Genomic DNA, 14,621 nt, shown 5'->3' with positions numbered 1-14,621 from the left:
AATGGATTTAAGTACATTTGAGGTAATTTCAGTCCATTGTGGTCATTATTCATCTTCGTGCTCAATTGTTCCATCTTTAGTAATTCATGCTTGTTTGAGCTGCCGGACCAGGGATTGAATCCAGGCCACCGCAGTGAAAGTGCCAAGTCTTAATCACTGGACCACCAGGGAATTCTCAATCCTAGTATTTTCTTACAGTGTCCTTGCCATCAAGTAGGATAAGATGTTTCAACATCATCTTGTATATTTCTTGCCCCATACCCAGAATTTGACATTTTCCAAAGATTCTGCTTTCTTTTCAGTGGGAGAGGACTTCTGTTGTTAAGCATAATTCCTTTTGGGGGGGAGAGTTAATATCTAAATTTAACTTTTTATATATTTGTTATCAAATTAAGAGATGTATATGTATTAAAAATTAAAATTCCAATATTTCTGAGGGCTTAAAATACAAATATCAATGTCCTGCTCCTTTCTAGGCTACTCCTTATTTGTCTACTCAGAGATAACCACTTTTAATTATTTTAGTTGTTTTCTTCTAATAATTACCACCATTAGGACTCCTGATAAGTTGCTACTACTTGCTGTTAATTTATGTATTCTGCACATTAGCTATAGATTTGCTAGATGATAGATGATGATTTAGGTCATCTACATCACTTTATTTTTTCTCCTTCTTCCTCTTCTCAATAGAGTCATAACACTATTTTTTGTCAGAACATAATTGTAATAGTCTGTTTTGGTGTTCCTAATATTTTCAAGTTGCTACTCATTTGTAGCTTTATTATTCCTATCACCATTTTTACAAGTTCATTCTACACTCTTATGCAAATCATGGGTAATATGCCTTTCTTTCTATGCTTCAAATTAAAAACAATTTTGTATTAGCCATTCAGCTTAATAGCTGATGGAATATTTGAAGAGCACAGGGTCATAGGCAGCGTCCTGAGGCAGATTACCAGACTTGCTTTCACCTTGGCATCAACCTATTAGTCTATACTTTTTATTTACCATTATCAAAGCCCACGTTTCTACTTTTTCATCTAGCTCATGAGAACATGATGCAAGACTTTGTTAAATGTCTCCCTAAAGTCAAGATACAACAAGGTCTGATAATTCCATCAAAACAGAAAATGAATAATTTCTTAAACTTTTTATTAAAATTTCAAGGATAAAGAACAATCTTACTTTTTAAACTAGGGAATTGACTGCAGAGTTCAGTTCTTAAAAGCATAATAGCTCTAACATGTGGTTTATAATTTGTAATCTACTTAATCCATAAACTAAAAAAATATCTAAGATTCTGCCAATTCCTCTTTAGTCTCAAAGGCTCCCTTTTCAGGAAAGTTGATCATGAAGGCTGTTATTACAAATGGAAAGTGGAATCCTGGTACTCCTCTAACCCTTGTAGTTATATTTTAAATGGCTAAATTGGCTCCTTGTAAAAATACCTTTAGCCAATATTATTGGCTAAATAATTTATTTTTCTTGCAACTCTTAGCAATTTTTGATTCTGCTCCATTTAGAATCTTGTTTATGTAGAAACTTTGATAATATACAAATATACTGACCTTTATATAAGAAAATGAAGATATGTTCTATTCAGTTGAGCTTGTATTATAAGATGCTTTCACCAACAGTGTATCATTTTGTGCAGAGCCTACCACACTTTTTGGCCTGATTCTCTTGGAGAAGATTGTGAGGTCGTGAAGTTGTGTAGTGGATTGTGTGGGAGTTAATTTCCATCCTGTGATTGGGATGGAGAGCTTTCTCTGTATAAAACTCATTCTATAAAGGGCTAAAACCATGATTTTCCCAGCCTCAAATAAATCAACTCAAAGAGAATGCTTCCTCTCTCTTTAGCAGAAAAATAACAATGGATGATCTTGAATTAATTCTCTGGAGGGCTTAACTTTTTTTTTTTTTTTTCCCCCCACGCTTAAAGCATGGCAGGCAGGAAGACAAAAGATGTTATGGGCTGTCATGTAGTAAATATGCCAATTATAGTCAGGGCTGTCCTGTTTCTTTACACTTAGGCATTGTTAACTAACAGCTTTACAGTAGTCAGTTTTTGGTCTTTGGTTTTTTCTGAGATAAGGCTGAGGTGAAATGAAATGGATTATAGAATGATTAAATCTTTTTTTTAATTAATTTTATTTTTGGCTGTGTTGGGTCTTTGTTGATACACACGGGCTTTTCTCTAGTTGCGGCGAGCGGGAGCTACTCTTTGTTGCCGTGCGTGGGCTTCTCATTGCGGTGGCTTCTCTTGTTGCAGAGCACGGGCTCTAGGTGCGTGGGCTTCAGTAGTTGTGGCATGCGGGCTCAGTAGTTGTGGCTCGCAGGCTCTAGAGTGCAGGCTCAGTAGTTGTGGCGCATGGGCTTAGTTGCTCTGCAGCATGTGGGACCTTCCCGGACCAGGGCTCGAACCCGTGTCCCCTGCATTGGCAGGCGGATTCTTAACCACTGTGCCACCAGGGAAGCCCTAGAATGATTAAATCTTAATCCAGAAAAAAAATGCTGTGGTTTGAAGAGAAGCTACACTATAGTGATGACATCAATGATACTTTCAGTGGTTTTAAAATGTCAAGCTCTGCAAATTAAATTTGTTTATAAGACCCTGAACTCACCCATTGTGCTGTGTTATAGTCACTGGGATTTGAGTGGAAAGAGTTAAGTGTGCAGGATATTTTAGTATATTTCAAAGCAAATTACTCAGGTTCCATAATAACAACTTAAAAATTAAATGCTCCTCCTTTTTCTCTTTATATAAGGAATTATTAAAAGAGAAAAAAATTAAGCATTTAATTATTATAATTGTTGTACGGGGCTTGAAAGCATCTGTAGTCATTACTTTTAGCTCAAATTGCATGCCAAACAGAAGTGTGAATCAACCCTGATGGAAAACTCAGATCCTTTTTGCACCCTTAATACAAAAAGATGATTAACGTCAAAAAGAAATGCTCTACACAGGTAATCCTAGAATTATCAAAGCGAGTATTTGATACTAAAAATGATTTTTTTCAGTAGTAGCACAGTGCTAATAATCATTACAGTGATTAAGTTAATTTTAAGGTGATACAATGTGAATGATCCTTTTTTTTTTAATTTTTAAATTTTATTTTATTTATTCTTTTATACAGCAGGTTCTTATTAGTTAGCCATTTATGATCCATTTCTTGATTCTCAAAGCAAATGAGGTTTAAACCCTACCTTCTTATTTGGCAAATTAACAGACAAATTTTCTGTTGAAACAGTTCATCAGTATCAAGAAAAGAATGAGTCTTTCTGATTCTGAATCTCTCCTTCCTTAAATGAGGATCAGAGAAATAAAAAATATATAATTTATCTACCTCCAGCTGGTATACTACAATATCTTATGACATCCTCTAAAATATGGCTTTTTTTTGTTTGTTCTTTCCTCAATTTTCACCATTTTCATGAAGACTACACCATTAGTGAATAGTTTTCATTATTTGGAAGGTACAGATTCTTTGCAAATCAATTCAATGGAGTCTGTTCACAATCTTATTTGTTTTTATTGCCCTTATCAGGATTTCTTTTAGTTTATTTGGATTTTTTGTGATGAACCATTCAAGGTGCATGAAAAGAAATAAGTATGCCTCTTTTCCTCCATCCAGCTTTCCTTTTATACATAGCCTGAAACTGCATTTCTTCCCCCACCCCCTCAATGCCTGCATGAATATGAGTTCATATCTTTTTTGTTTTCTTTGTTAAATCAGGTCTCTACTAGCCCTCTGGCACTCCAGGCTTCTCCCATCTATAACATTTCAGTATTTCCGATTGTTCTTACCCTTTTCCCCCAGAGATAGGTGTCTTCATTCTCATTTTCTCTCTATCTTTATGTCTATCTCTCTCACTCTCTTTCATTATCATTCTCAGTATACATTTCAGCTTGTTCAGCCACATTTCTGTTGCTACATTGTCCTTGCAGTTCCCAGCAATATTTCCTACCAGTGCAGCTGGATTCCTGTATCAGGCTGGCACAAACAGCCTGAGAAGAAAGGTGGTCACCTGGCCAGTCCTGTTAAAGAGCTGTGATCAATATGGCACGTGGCCAGCCTTGTCGCAGCAACCAGCCATCAAACAAAGCATTGTTTGTACCATGGAATATCTTTAATTGTTCTTTGTATCAGGAGATAATTCAACTGCAAGAGGACTTTCTATCAGAAACAGATTTTCCTATAGTGATGACAGGGATGATAGTTAATTTCAGAATAGAATCCAGCTGTAGCACTGGAACAGGGTCCTGTAAGCTCCCTGTCCATCCAGATAACACTTTGGCTGGAAGATCACGGGGAGCTGAAGGGAGGAGGGGGAAGTCCAAGTGAAGAATACGGGTGTTCAGGTTGTCAGGAAGAGCATAAGAGGAGCTTGGGGCAGAGACTTTTTCCAACCACTGTTGTAGCATTTCAATAAACAGTGTGGCTGAATTTTGCATATCAGGTCAATGTCAGCCTTTCAGGTGATAAGTCTGTCCTCACCCACATTTTGTCTTCTTGTCCTCTTGAGACCAAACACACATAAATAGACAGGAGGTCTGGGGCCATGCGATAGAACAATTCTAACTAGAGTATGTGGAGTGAAACTCTGACTTCAGCTTTAAAATCCATATGTTTTATGTATCAATTATGTTAATTTGGAATTTTTTTTTCTGAAAATAGTACTTTGACCCTTGCATCAAATACTTTATTCAAATATAGACAAATCCTTCATGTTGCCTGTATCCAATATTCTAGACTGGGAGCAAATGTCGCTTCTTCCTTGTAGCCTTCCCTACCTGCCTCAGGCAAAACCAGTCAGACCCTTTTCTGTGCACTTTATACACACCTTAATTCTAGTCCACCTAAATTATGCTGAAATTATTTGTTTATATTTTTGTTTATATTTATATAAACATATTTATATAAATATATTTATATATTTGTTTATATTTCAGATTGGCCCATAAGGACTTTGGCCTATTGATCTTTTTCTCCCCATCAACAGGATTATCTGTGGTACATAGTAAGTGTCCAAGAAACAACTGTTGACTTAATTAATTAATTAATATACCCACTAACAGAAAAAGCACATATTCACTAGTTTAGAAAGGAATTAGGTGACATTATTTGTTGTGGTGGTCATGATGGTAACATTTGGTCTGTTTTGGAACTTTATATTTTTGATTAACCAAATATGGGATATATTCACAGGGAAAGATATCTCTGATGTATTATTAAGTGAGTAAAGAGCAGATTAAGAAACAGCAATTAAAGTATGTCTCATTTTTGTAAAAAATTTTCTACATACTTATAGGAAAAATTCTGGAAGAATAATAGTAAGAGTAATAATTGCATTTATATCTTTTATGATGAATGATTATAAAGTTCCAGGTATGGAATTAAGTGCCTTCACACATTATTTTAATCCTCACAACTCCATTAATTCATTCATCATGAATTAATTCAGCATTCAACTAATATTCTTTGTCCCAGGCACTGCACTAAATTTTTAGAGATATAGCAGTGAACCAGATAGACATAGAACCTGGTGTTTTAGCATTATCCTAACTCTACAGGTGAAAGTTAGAGAGGTTATCCCACCCATTAGAGTTCCTCTTGTCCAACTTCTGGTTCAAATAAATATGCAGACTCACAAGACTCCCACAGGCTACACATGCCACCAGTTTCTTCAGGTAGATGTAGCACAGGAATCACAGTTTGCCAGCAGGGCAGCATCAGGCCTCCTTTCCGTGGGAGTCCTTGCAGCAGGTCACATAGTCCTCCAGCAGCCCTCATCTTTGGTCCCTCAGCTGACTCAGACACAAGGGGATGAGATCCCCTGTTGCACATTGGGTGGTGCAACAGGCAACCTGACATAAAAGCCTCATATTCCCCCTGTAACAACTCCATAGGCATAGTGTCCAGGATCCCGGTAAGAATCATCACCACCATCAGGTATTTATAGTTCATGACAGTTTCTCCCAGTCCAAAGGTAGTTTACCAAGTAGAGGTCATTTCAACAATAAGCAATACTATCTAGAAACATAGTTAACATTTCACTCCTATCATATTACCAGGGAAACAGAAGTAGAGAGTGAACCAAAGGTCAAATTCTCATGCAGAAGAAGGGGAAAGGGTTTTGTTAAGTAGTTATCAAATAAGTAAGTGGTAGAGTGCATTTGAACTTAGATCTGTCTGACTCCAAAGCTTAGCTTCTACACTTTACTGGATGGAAACAAAAATGATCTATGGGAAAAGATTTTAGACAACTTTTAGTGTCTTCCTCATAATTTCTGAATTCGCCGGTTTTTCTTGTAATCAGCATAAATTTCTTTTGTGATCAGAAAGAAATGTTTTCATTAAGAAGACCAGCAAAGGGCTTCCTTGGTGGCGCAGTGGTTGAGAATCTGCCTGCTAATGCAGGGGACACGGGTTCGAGCCCTGGTCTGGGAAGATCCCACATGCTGCGGAGCAACTAGGCCCGTGAGCCACAACTACTGAGCCTGCGTGTCTGGAGCTTGTGCTCCGCAACAAGAGAGGCCACGATAGTGAGAGGCCCACGCCCTGCAATGAAGAGTGGCCCCCGCTTGCCACAACTAGAGAAAGCCCTTGCACTGAAACAAAGACCCAACACAGCAAAAATAAATAAATAAATTACTAAAACTCCTACCCCCAACATCTAAAAAAAAAAAAGCGCGACCAGCAACATGAAAACATACTTTTGCTATAGCATTAAGTGAAAGCAGCCAGAAACAAAATGATACATCATAATCATAATACATGTGATTATGATGATATTTTTAAAAGAAAGATGCACAGAGGAAGACGCCAAACAGAAATACAAAGCAGTCCTAACAGTAGTTGAGTCAGGATGGTTGGCTTGTGAAGGGCTTTTTTTTTTTTTTTCCTGTTTTCCAGATTTTCTATGAAATGCTTATGTTATTCTTGGAATAAAGTGAAATACACATATTAAAATAGAAAAGGAAATATATATAGCTTATAAAATACTTGAAGTGTAAAAACCAGGCATCCTAAGGTAGGAGATTTAGTTCCATATTTCTTTGCATAGGTGAATATATTTTATATAAAATTTAACTATGTTAGGGGTTCAGAGTTCTCACATTGTTTCGAAACACACACATGGACATGGATGGTGGGAAGGTGGATTAGAGAGCAGCTCTGCTCCATTCCTGAAAGTCACTCAAGAGCTAGAAGAATTTGCCCCGGGCTCCTGCTCGTTCTTGCCCTGACGGAACATTATACTCAGCGCATTACAGTAACTTTCCTAGGCCTGGGCTCATGCAGTAGAGGCTCAACTCCTCTCACATGTTATTTGCCTATAATTATTTCAGGACATAGCTATTTAAAGTTTAATTTTCTTTCAAAACTCACGTTTTGGGCTTTATATGATCCTTCTTTAGCCAAGGACTCGTATAATTGGATAGCTGCTGTTATGTTTTGCATGCCAAAATTTCCAAATAGCAAAGCATCAGCCATTTTCTCCATAGCTTTCAAGTTTCCCATGTCAGACGCTTTAGCAAAGAGTTTGTAGGCCCTGTTTGAAGAATACGAAGTTAGAAGTGTGATTATCAAAAATGAAAATTGTTGCTCCCTCCTTCATACTGCTTCTCTCTAACAAGTAGGACCTGGTTGATGTTGCTACTAACAATACAGTTTGGCTAAAGTCCATTACATTTCTAGACCAGTAGATTTTTTTCAGCCCTAGGTCAGACTAAGATTACAATTTCAAATATATCTGACAAATAATGAAGCTGCTGAAAAGTAGAAATATTGAGGCTATATCATGCTTCAAGCTTATAGACCAAGAAAAGTGAAAAATTGGGGCACTTGTCTTAAAATAGTGAACTCTCCCACGGCAACTCCCATTAATTATGAGTATTTGATTTATAAAATGAACTCTGAAATACATAACAATATAATCAAAATCAATTAAAAATAATCAAAACTGGAATGTCATCTTGGAAGTTACTATCATGAGAACTGTTCCTTTATATTCCAAGATAAATTTCTAAAACAGAACATATTATTCAGCACAGCAAAGACAGACTGTGTGGGAAAACAATAACCAAACAAAACCTTAATGGTTTTTAGGGCTCTAGAGTCTGAATGCCTGGGTTCAAATCCTGGCTCTACCACTAATTTAGTTTGAGAGCTTTGGGCAAGTTACTTGACTTCTCTGTGCCTCTCTCATCTATGGAATGGGGATAATAAAAGCACTTACTTCATAGGGTTGCTGGGAAGATTCAATGAGATAATCCATGTGAAATGCCTGGCATACTGCCTGATACAGAGTAAGCACTCAATAAATTTAGCTATTATTATTACTAGGACTATTGCATAGATTCTAAAGTTTTATAGCATGGTACTTTTTCTCCTATAATTAGTGGGTAAATCACGTAAAGTTTAGTGATTACCAATACAGATGCCAGAGGATTGCCTCACAGCGCATTTTATGAGTCCTAGTCAGAAGTCACCTGGACCTGATCTGTGTAGCAAGTAATGATGGAGAGACTTGCAAGGTCAAAACTTGTGTTGGAGATAGAGAGTGCTTTGGGGATTTATTTTTACTCTTCTAACTTCCTTTTTGGTAGCAGTAAGATCAGTCAAGCCTGTGACCTTGACTCAAATACCGGAACAAACACACAAATCTACCACAGCTGCCAATTCAGAAGGATCAGGAGACTCAGCTTTATATACCCCTACCCATGCTGTTGCTAGAATAAGCTGCTCTTGGTCAAAAGCTGGAGCCAAAAAGGCCAGGATGAGTGACATCCAGGTACGCATTAGGGTCCTGGATGGCAAACAGAGAGTAGACCCCAGTGGGACAAAAAGAAGCCAGGAGGTCAAGCAAGAAATTAGCCATGGTCAAAGCAAGCGGAGGTTCTGGGGACCAGAAGGCAAATAATAAAATAGAAGGTTTCAAAGGTCAATGAATTCAAATGTCTGGCATCAGGGGATGGGCATGGCAACAGGATACAGACTCCTGGGAGCTCTTCTGTTGCATGGCTTGCTGCTGCAACCACATAGTCTGCTGGGACTAGAAGGGCACCGACATGGTCCAGGGCAGAGAAACCTGAGATGGGCTACAGGGGCCAGCAATATATCCAGTCACTGGTCTCAGGGGGCAGCAAAAGTTTGCAAAACCAACCCCTCTAGGTGTCTTTGATTCTGAGGGAGGGGTCCCCTGTCAGGAAAGTCCAAGGTGATATATGGAATACCAGAAGCAGGACCAAGGGCAGGAGAAAGGTGTTGGTAAAGTTTGTGGGATTAAGATCTGGACTGCAATCCCCAAGAGTGAAAAAGTAGGAGAAACTGGGCTGCAGGGGCAGATCTCCAAAAGAAAGTTCAGTTAGGTATCCGGATTGTCTGTAAAGGATCTGGCATTGGATGCTCGGTTGGGTGCTGGGAAGGAGGAGGCTAAATGTATCTCTAGGACACATCAGAAACTTGGTGTGGGGCAGCAGCTTATCTTCACAGCTTCTTCACTGATGGGGAGTAATTCTTAATGACAGTTAACCTGGGATGTCATAGAGGTTTCTTGACTCCTTCAGACAAGTTTGTGTTTCCCTGACATATGCTTGCTTAACATCTGTACTTCCAACAGCACTGACTTGTTCAACAGTTTTCCTTTCCTATATATGAAGAGACTGAATAAATGAATTAGACCAAGATGTGGGTGTGGATGAGCCAAAAATTCTACTAGCCCCTCTAACTCCTGCTACCCTCATCTGAGAAGCGGTGAAGCAAGGAGGGGGTAGGGTAGAAGATGAATAGGAGGGGTATGATTCCTCTTTGGTGTGACCAGAATCTTAAAGATGGCTGTATTAGATGTAACTGGCTTCAGTGGAGAGCAGACTATCCTGAAAACTGAAGGAATTTCACCCATCTTGCCCATAAACTCCTAGGGTCTTTTGTTATGAACATATTTGGTTTCAGGTCTCCACTGCTACACATGCTGAAGGGTCAGGAGACTCAGATTCATGTACCCTCTCATGTATCTATGCTGCTACAGAAATAAGCTGTTCTTCTCGGATTCTTGGGCAAGGACTGGAGCAGGATAGACTGGGAAAGAATAACCTGAGATTGAATGACACCAGGTAGGCATGAAGGTTCCTGCACTACTGGATGGTCCTGCACTGAAGGGCTGGGTTTTCTCCCCATCCTTGAAGCCAGAAAGGAAGGCACGCATGAAGGTTAAGCAGAACCTTCTAAGAGTGGTTTTGTCCCATCAGGCTGAATCTAGGCTTTCCTTGGACTTGATGGAGCCCCTCATCTTGGGTTCACAGGTTATAGGCAGAGCTAGTCTGAAATCTCAGGGAACAGCCCTTCCCATTGTTCTCTCATCTAGCCTGGCCAGCTTGAGAAATCCTATCCTTACTCATATACTCATTGGCACCTGAGTGAGCTGACTTCCCCATCAGGCTGGATTGTAGCCTGGGGTCTGATTTAACTCCATCCTCATCATGAGAGCCCCCAGGAATGCTCAGCATGAGCCTTGAGTTTTGCTAAGAATGGTTTCCTTTGCTCTTATAAAGAGCTTCTAATTTAACTTTCCCTAGAGAGAGGACCAAATCCCTTACTTCCTTCTTCTTGTCACTTTGGAAAAATCAGAATCTTTTTGACCTTCCATTTCCTCCTCCATAATTTAGGGATAATAATTTATGTCTTACAGTATCATCGTGAGCAATGAGTAATATCCCACACATAAATGCCTACAACATTAACACAAAGAAGGACCTTGAAAAATGGACGTTGTGATGTTTTTATAACCAGGTTCACAGTTGAGTGCCCCACCCCCACCCTCATCCTCTACACTCTTACGCTCTTCTCAAAGTCTTTGAGTTTTCAGAAAGAATTCATGGACTCTGCGCCTGCCTGCCTCGGGCTGGTTACCACAGCTCTGGGATGCTTCCCGTAGGGCTAGTATGCCTAATTTGTGTGAAAACAAAAGAAGTCTCCTTGTCGAGGGCTCAGAGTCCATTCTTTCTATTATGGTTCAAGACACACTTGCCTTCTTCTCTTCCACACCTTCCACTTACCATTTAGAGGACTAGAGATAAAAATAGCAAACACTTATCTCCTTATTACTAAGGACACTGTTCTAAGAGCTTGATTGCATTATCCAGGGCACGAAGCAGTTAAGTAACTTGCTCAGGATCACACCAGTAATGACAGAGCCAGAGTGTGATCCCAAGGTTTTAACTAGAGAGTTGATAGGACCTCAAGTTGTGCCCCTCTCCTGGGGGGAGAAGATATTTCTGCCTCCCATTTAGACAAAATAGATAAGTGAAAAGAGAAACAATGGACATGGTGTGAGACCATGTGGCCACAGCTTGGTCACCTCCCAGCTGTGCATTTGTGATCACTTCACTCTAACATCCTTGAATCTCTGTTCTCAACTTTTTAAAGGGGGAAAAATGAAACCCTTCTTAACTCATAAGTCTGTTCTGGGGATAAAATGACGTCTCATGCACGAAAGTGCTCTGAAAACCATAAAGTGATGTACAAATGCTGTTAGGCAGAATAAAGCATTCTAAAACAATAACTTCTCTAATTCAAATAATACATGTTTTATTTCATTTGAATCAATTAAAGCCAAAACAGAATATTTTTGCCTGAATGCTCAGATCAGTGCCTTCATTCTGCCTTTCATTTAATGTGTAGGGACCGCAATTTCACACATAGTCCTTCCATTTGTAGGCTGGATAATTTGTAGGATTCTTTAAACACCATTTGATCCTTTTAAAAACAAAAGCTTACAGACAAATAAGCTTACTTGTTATACCAGTAAGCTTTTAATGACAAATTAGATTTTGGATTGTTCCTTTTTCTCAACCTGGAAATTGAACTTGGCTTAAGTAGCTGGATGGACTTACTCTGCTTTTTGTTTTCGGCTTTTAGACTGCTGGAGGATCTTGATGCCCATCTTAAAAAGCCGGTCTCCTTCATCTGTGAAAATTTTCTTTGTTTGCTTTTTTACTGTATATGGACAAACAAGGACAAATAGCATTATTTTTGTGTTTTATATTTTAAAAATAATGTGCTGGAATATTAATTTGGGGTTCTCTCTCATTTTCTAACTTCTGCATTTCAAGATCACCTCACCTTTGGTCAGATGGTAGAAGCTGCCTACAAAAGTACTCTCTTCCTCTCTTTTGTGAAAGGTCTTGGAGGGTAGAGGAGACAGACAGATGTTTCTGATGGTAGGAGGGAGAGAGGTGTTCCCGGTGTGGGAAGAGGGTACAAAGTCCTGTAAGCAGAAGACAAGAAGCAAGGCCTCTAAGGGAAGGGGTTGCCTGGTGTATTCTACAGGTTGGATCTTAGACACCAGGCTCTCAGCTCTCAGATCCCTTGTTTGAACCTTAAAATTTCATGAGCAATGGGCATCTCCAAGATGACCATTGTGTACCTAGGATTGGAAGAGAGAATCTCCCTGAAAATTTTGCTCTGCCCAAGGCTCCCCCCTCCTCCCCAGAACCTTTCTCAGACCTTTCTAGCCTGAGAACTGTTGGGGATGAGCATCAGGAATAAGAGGGCAGAGTACGTGTGCCAAGACACACTTTGGACCTTGGAGAAGACACACAGAGAGAGTATCAATAATAATTTGCCTTGTGATGGAGACTCAGAGTAAATTTTATAGCATTTAAGGAAAATAAGGAAACAGGAATTTACCTGCTACAATAATAATATTTTAAAACATTTATATAACAATTCACAATTTTCAAAACGTATCACCAGTTTACAGATGGGGAAAGCTGGTTAGAAGGAGAGTCTGCTTTAGAGCCCCCACCCCAACACATACACACACACGCACACGCACGCACACACACACACACACACCCCTCCATAGTATCACAGTGCCTCTTGAAGTCCATTATGACACTCACTGAAACCTCTGATTAGGTGAACCACATCTGAAGTCATTTTATTTTATTATTTTTTTTAACATCGTTATTGGAGTATAATTGCTTTACAATGGTTTGTTAGTTTCTGCTTTATAACAAAGTGAATCAGCTATACATATGTCTCCATATCTCCTTCCTCTTGTGTCTCCCTCCCACCCCTCTAGGTGGTCACAAAGCACCAAGCTAATCTCCCTGTGCTATGTGGCTGCTTCCCACTAGCTAGCTATTTTATGTTTGGTAGTATATATAAGTCCATGCCACTCTCTCACTTTTGTCCCAGCTTACCCTTCCCCCTCCCTGTGTCCTCAAGTCCATTCTCTATGTCTGTGTCTTTATTCCCGTCCTGCCCCTAGGTTTTTCAGAACCTTTTTTAATTTTTGGATTCCATATATATGTGTTAGCATACAATATTTGATTTTCTCTTTCTGACTTACTTCACTCTGTACGACAGACTCTAGGTCCATCCAACTCACTATAAATAACTCAATTTCATTTCTTTTTATGGCTGTGCAATATCGCATTGTATATATGTGCCACATTTTCTTTATCCATTCATCTGTTAATGGACACTTAGGTTGCTTCCATGTCCTGGCTATTGTAAATAGAGCTGCAATGAACATTGTGGTACATGACTCTTTTTGAATTATGGTTTTCTCAGGGTGTATGTCCAGTAGTGGGATTGCTGGGTCATATGGGAGTTCTGTTTTTAGGTTTTTAAGGAACCTCCATACTGTTCTCCATAATGGCTCTATCAATTTACATTTCCACCAATAGTGCAAGAGGGTTCCCTTTTCTCCACACCCTCTCCAGCATTTATTGTTTGTAGATTTTTTGATGATGGCCATTCTGACTGGTGTGAGGTGATACCTCATTGCAGTTTTGATTTGCATTTCTCTAATGATTAGTGATGTTGAGCATTCTTTCATGTGTTTGTCAGCTATCTGTATATCTTCTTTGGAGAAATGTCTATTTAGCTCTTCTGCCCATTTTTGGATTGGGGTTGTTTTTTTTTTTGATATTGAGTTGCATGAGCTGCTTGTAAATTTTGGAGGTTAGTCCTTTGTCAGTTGCTTCGTTTGCAAATATTTTCTCCCATTCTGAGGGTTGTCTTTTCTTCTTGTTTATGGTTTCCTTTGCTGTGCAAAAGCTTTGAAGTTTCATTAGGTCCCATTTGTTTATTTTTGTTTTTATTTCCACTTCTCTAGGAGGTGGGTCAAAAAGGATCTTGCTGTGATGTATGTCATAGAGTGTTCTTCCTATGTTTTCCTCTACTATTTTTATAGTGTCTGGCCTTACATTTAGGTCTTTAATCCATTTGGAGTTTATTTTTGTGTATGGTGTTAGGGAGTGTTCTAATTTCATTCTTTTACAAGTAGCTCTCCAGTTTTCCCAGCACCACTTATTGAAGAGGCTGCCTTGTCTCCATTGTATATTCTTGCCTCTTTTATCAAAAATAAGGTGACCATATGTGCGTGGGTTTATCTCTGGGCTTTCTATCCTGTTCCATTGATCTATATTTCTATTTTTGTGCCAGTACCATACTGTCTGGCACTGTAGCTTTGTAGTATAGTCTGAAGTTTGGGAGCCTGATTCGTCCAGCTCCGTTTTTCTTTCTGAAGATTGCTGAAGTCACTTTAAAGGAGAGGCATTCTGGGATTTGATGCCTCATTAACAAGACAACAAAGAACTTTTAAAG

General features: G+C 39.0%; 1 protein-coding gene across 2 annotated transcripts in view; it reads right to left on the bottom strand.

The window, feature by feature from the left end:
- SEL1L2 (SEL1L2 adaptor subunit of SYVN1 ubiquitin ligase) overlaps window positions 1–14,621 on the bottom strand; it is a 110,536-nt gene that overhangs the window by 46,196 nt on the left and 49,719 nt on the right. For both annotated transcript variants that reach the window (XM_073793302.1, XM_033840053.2), the window contains exons 4-5: window positions 11,897–11,999; window positions 7,392–7,554 (exon numbers count right to left, since the gene is read on the bottom strand). In XM_073793302.1, the coding sequence (XP_073649403.1) occupies window positions 7,392–7,554; window positions 11,897–11,999 (266 nt within the window). The remainder of the gene's footprint in view (window positions 1–7,391; window positions 7,555–11,896; window positions 12,000–14,621) is intronic.

Source organism: Tursiops truncatus, chromosome 15 (genome assembly GCF_011762595.2).
Source record: "Tursiops truncatus isolate mTurTru1 chromosome 15, mTurTru1.mat.Y, whole genome shotgun sequence".
Taxonomy (NCBI): domain Eukaryota; kingdom Metazoa; phylum Chordata; class Mammalia; order Artiodactyla; family Delphinidae; genus Tursiops; species Tursiops truncatus.
Note: the sequence above shows the minus strand (reverse complement) of the source record. Positions and strands in the feature narration are given on the sequence as shown.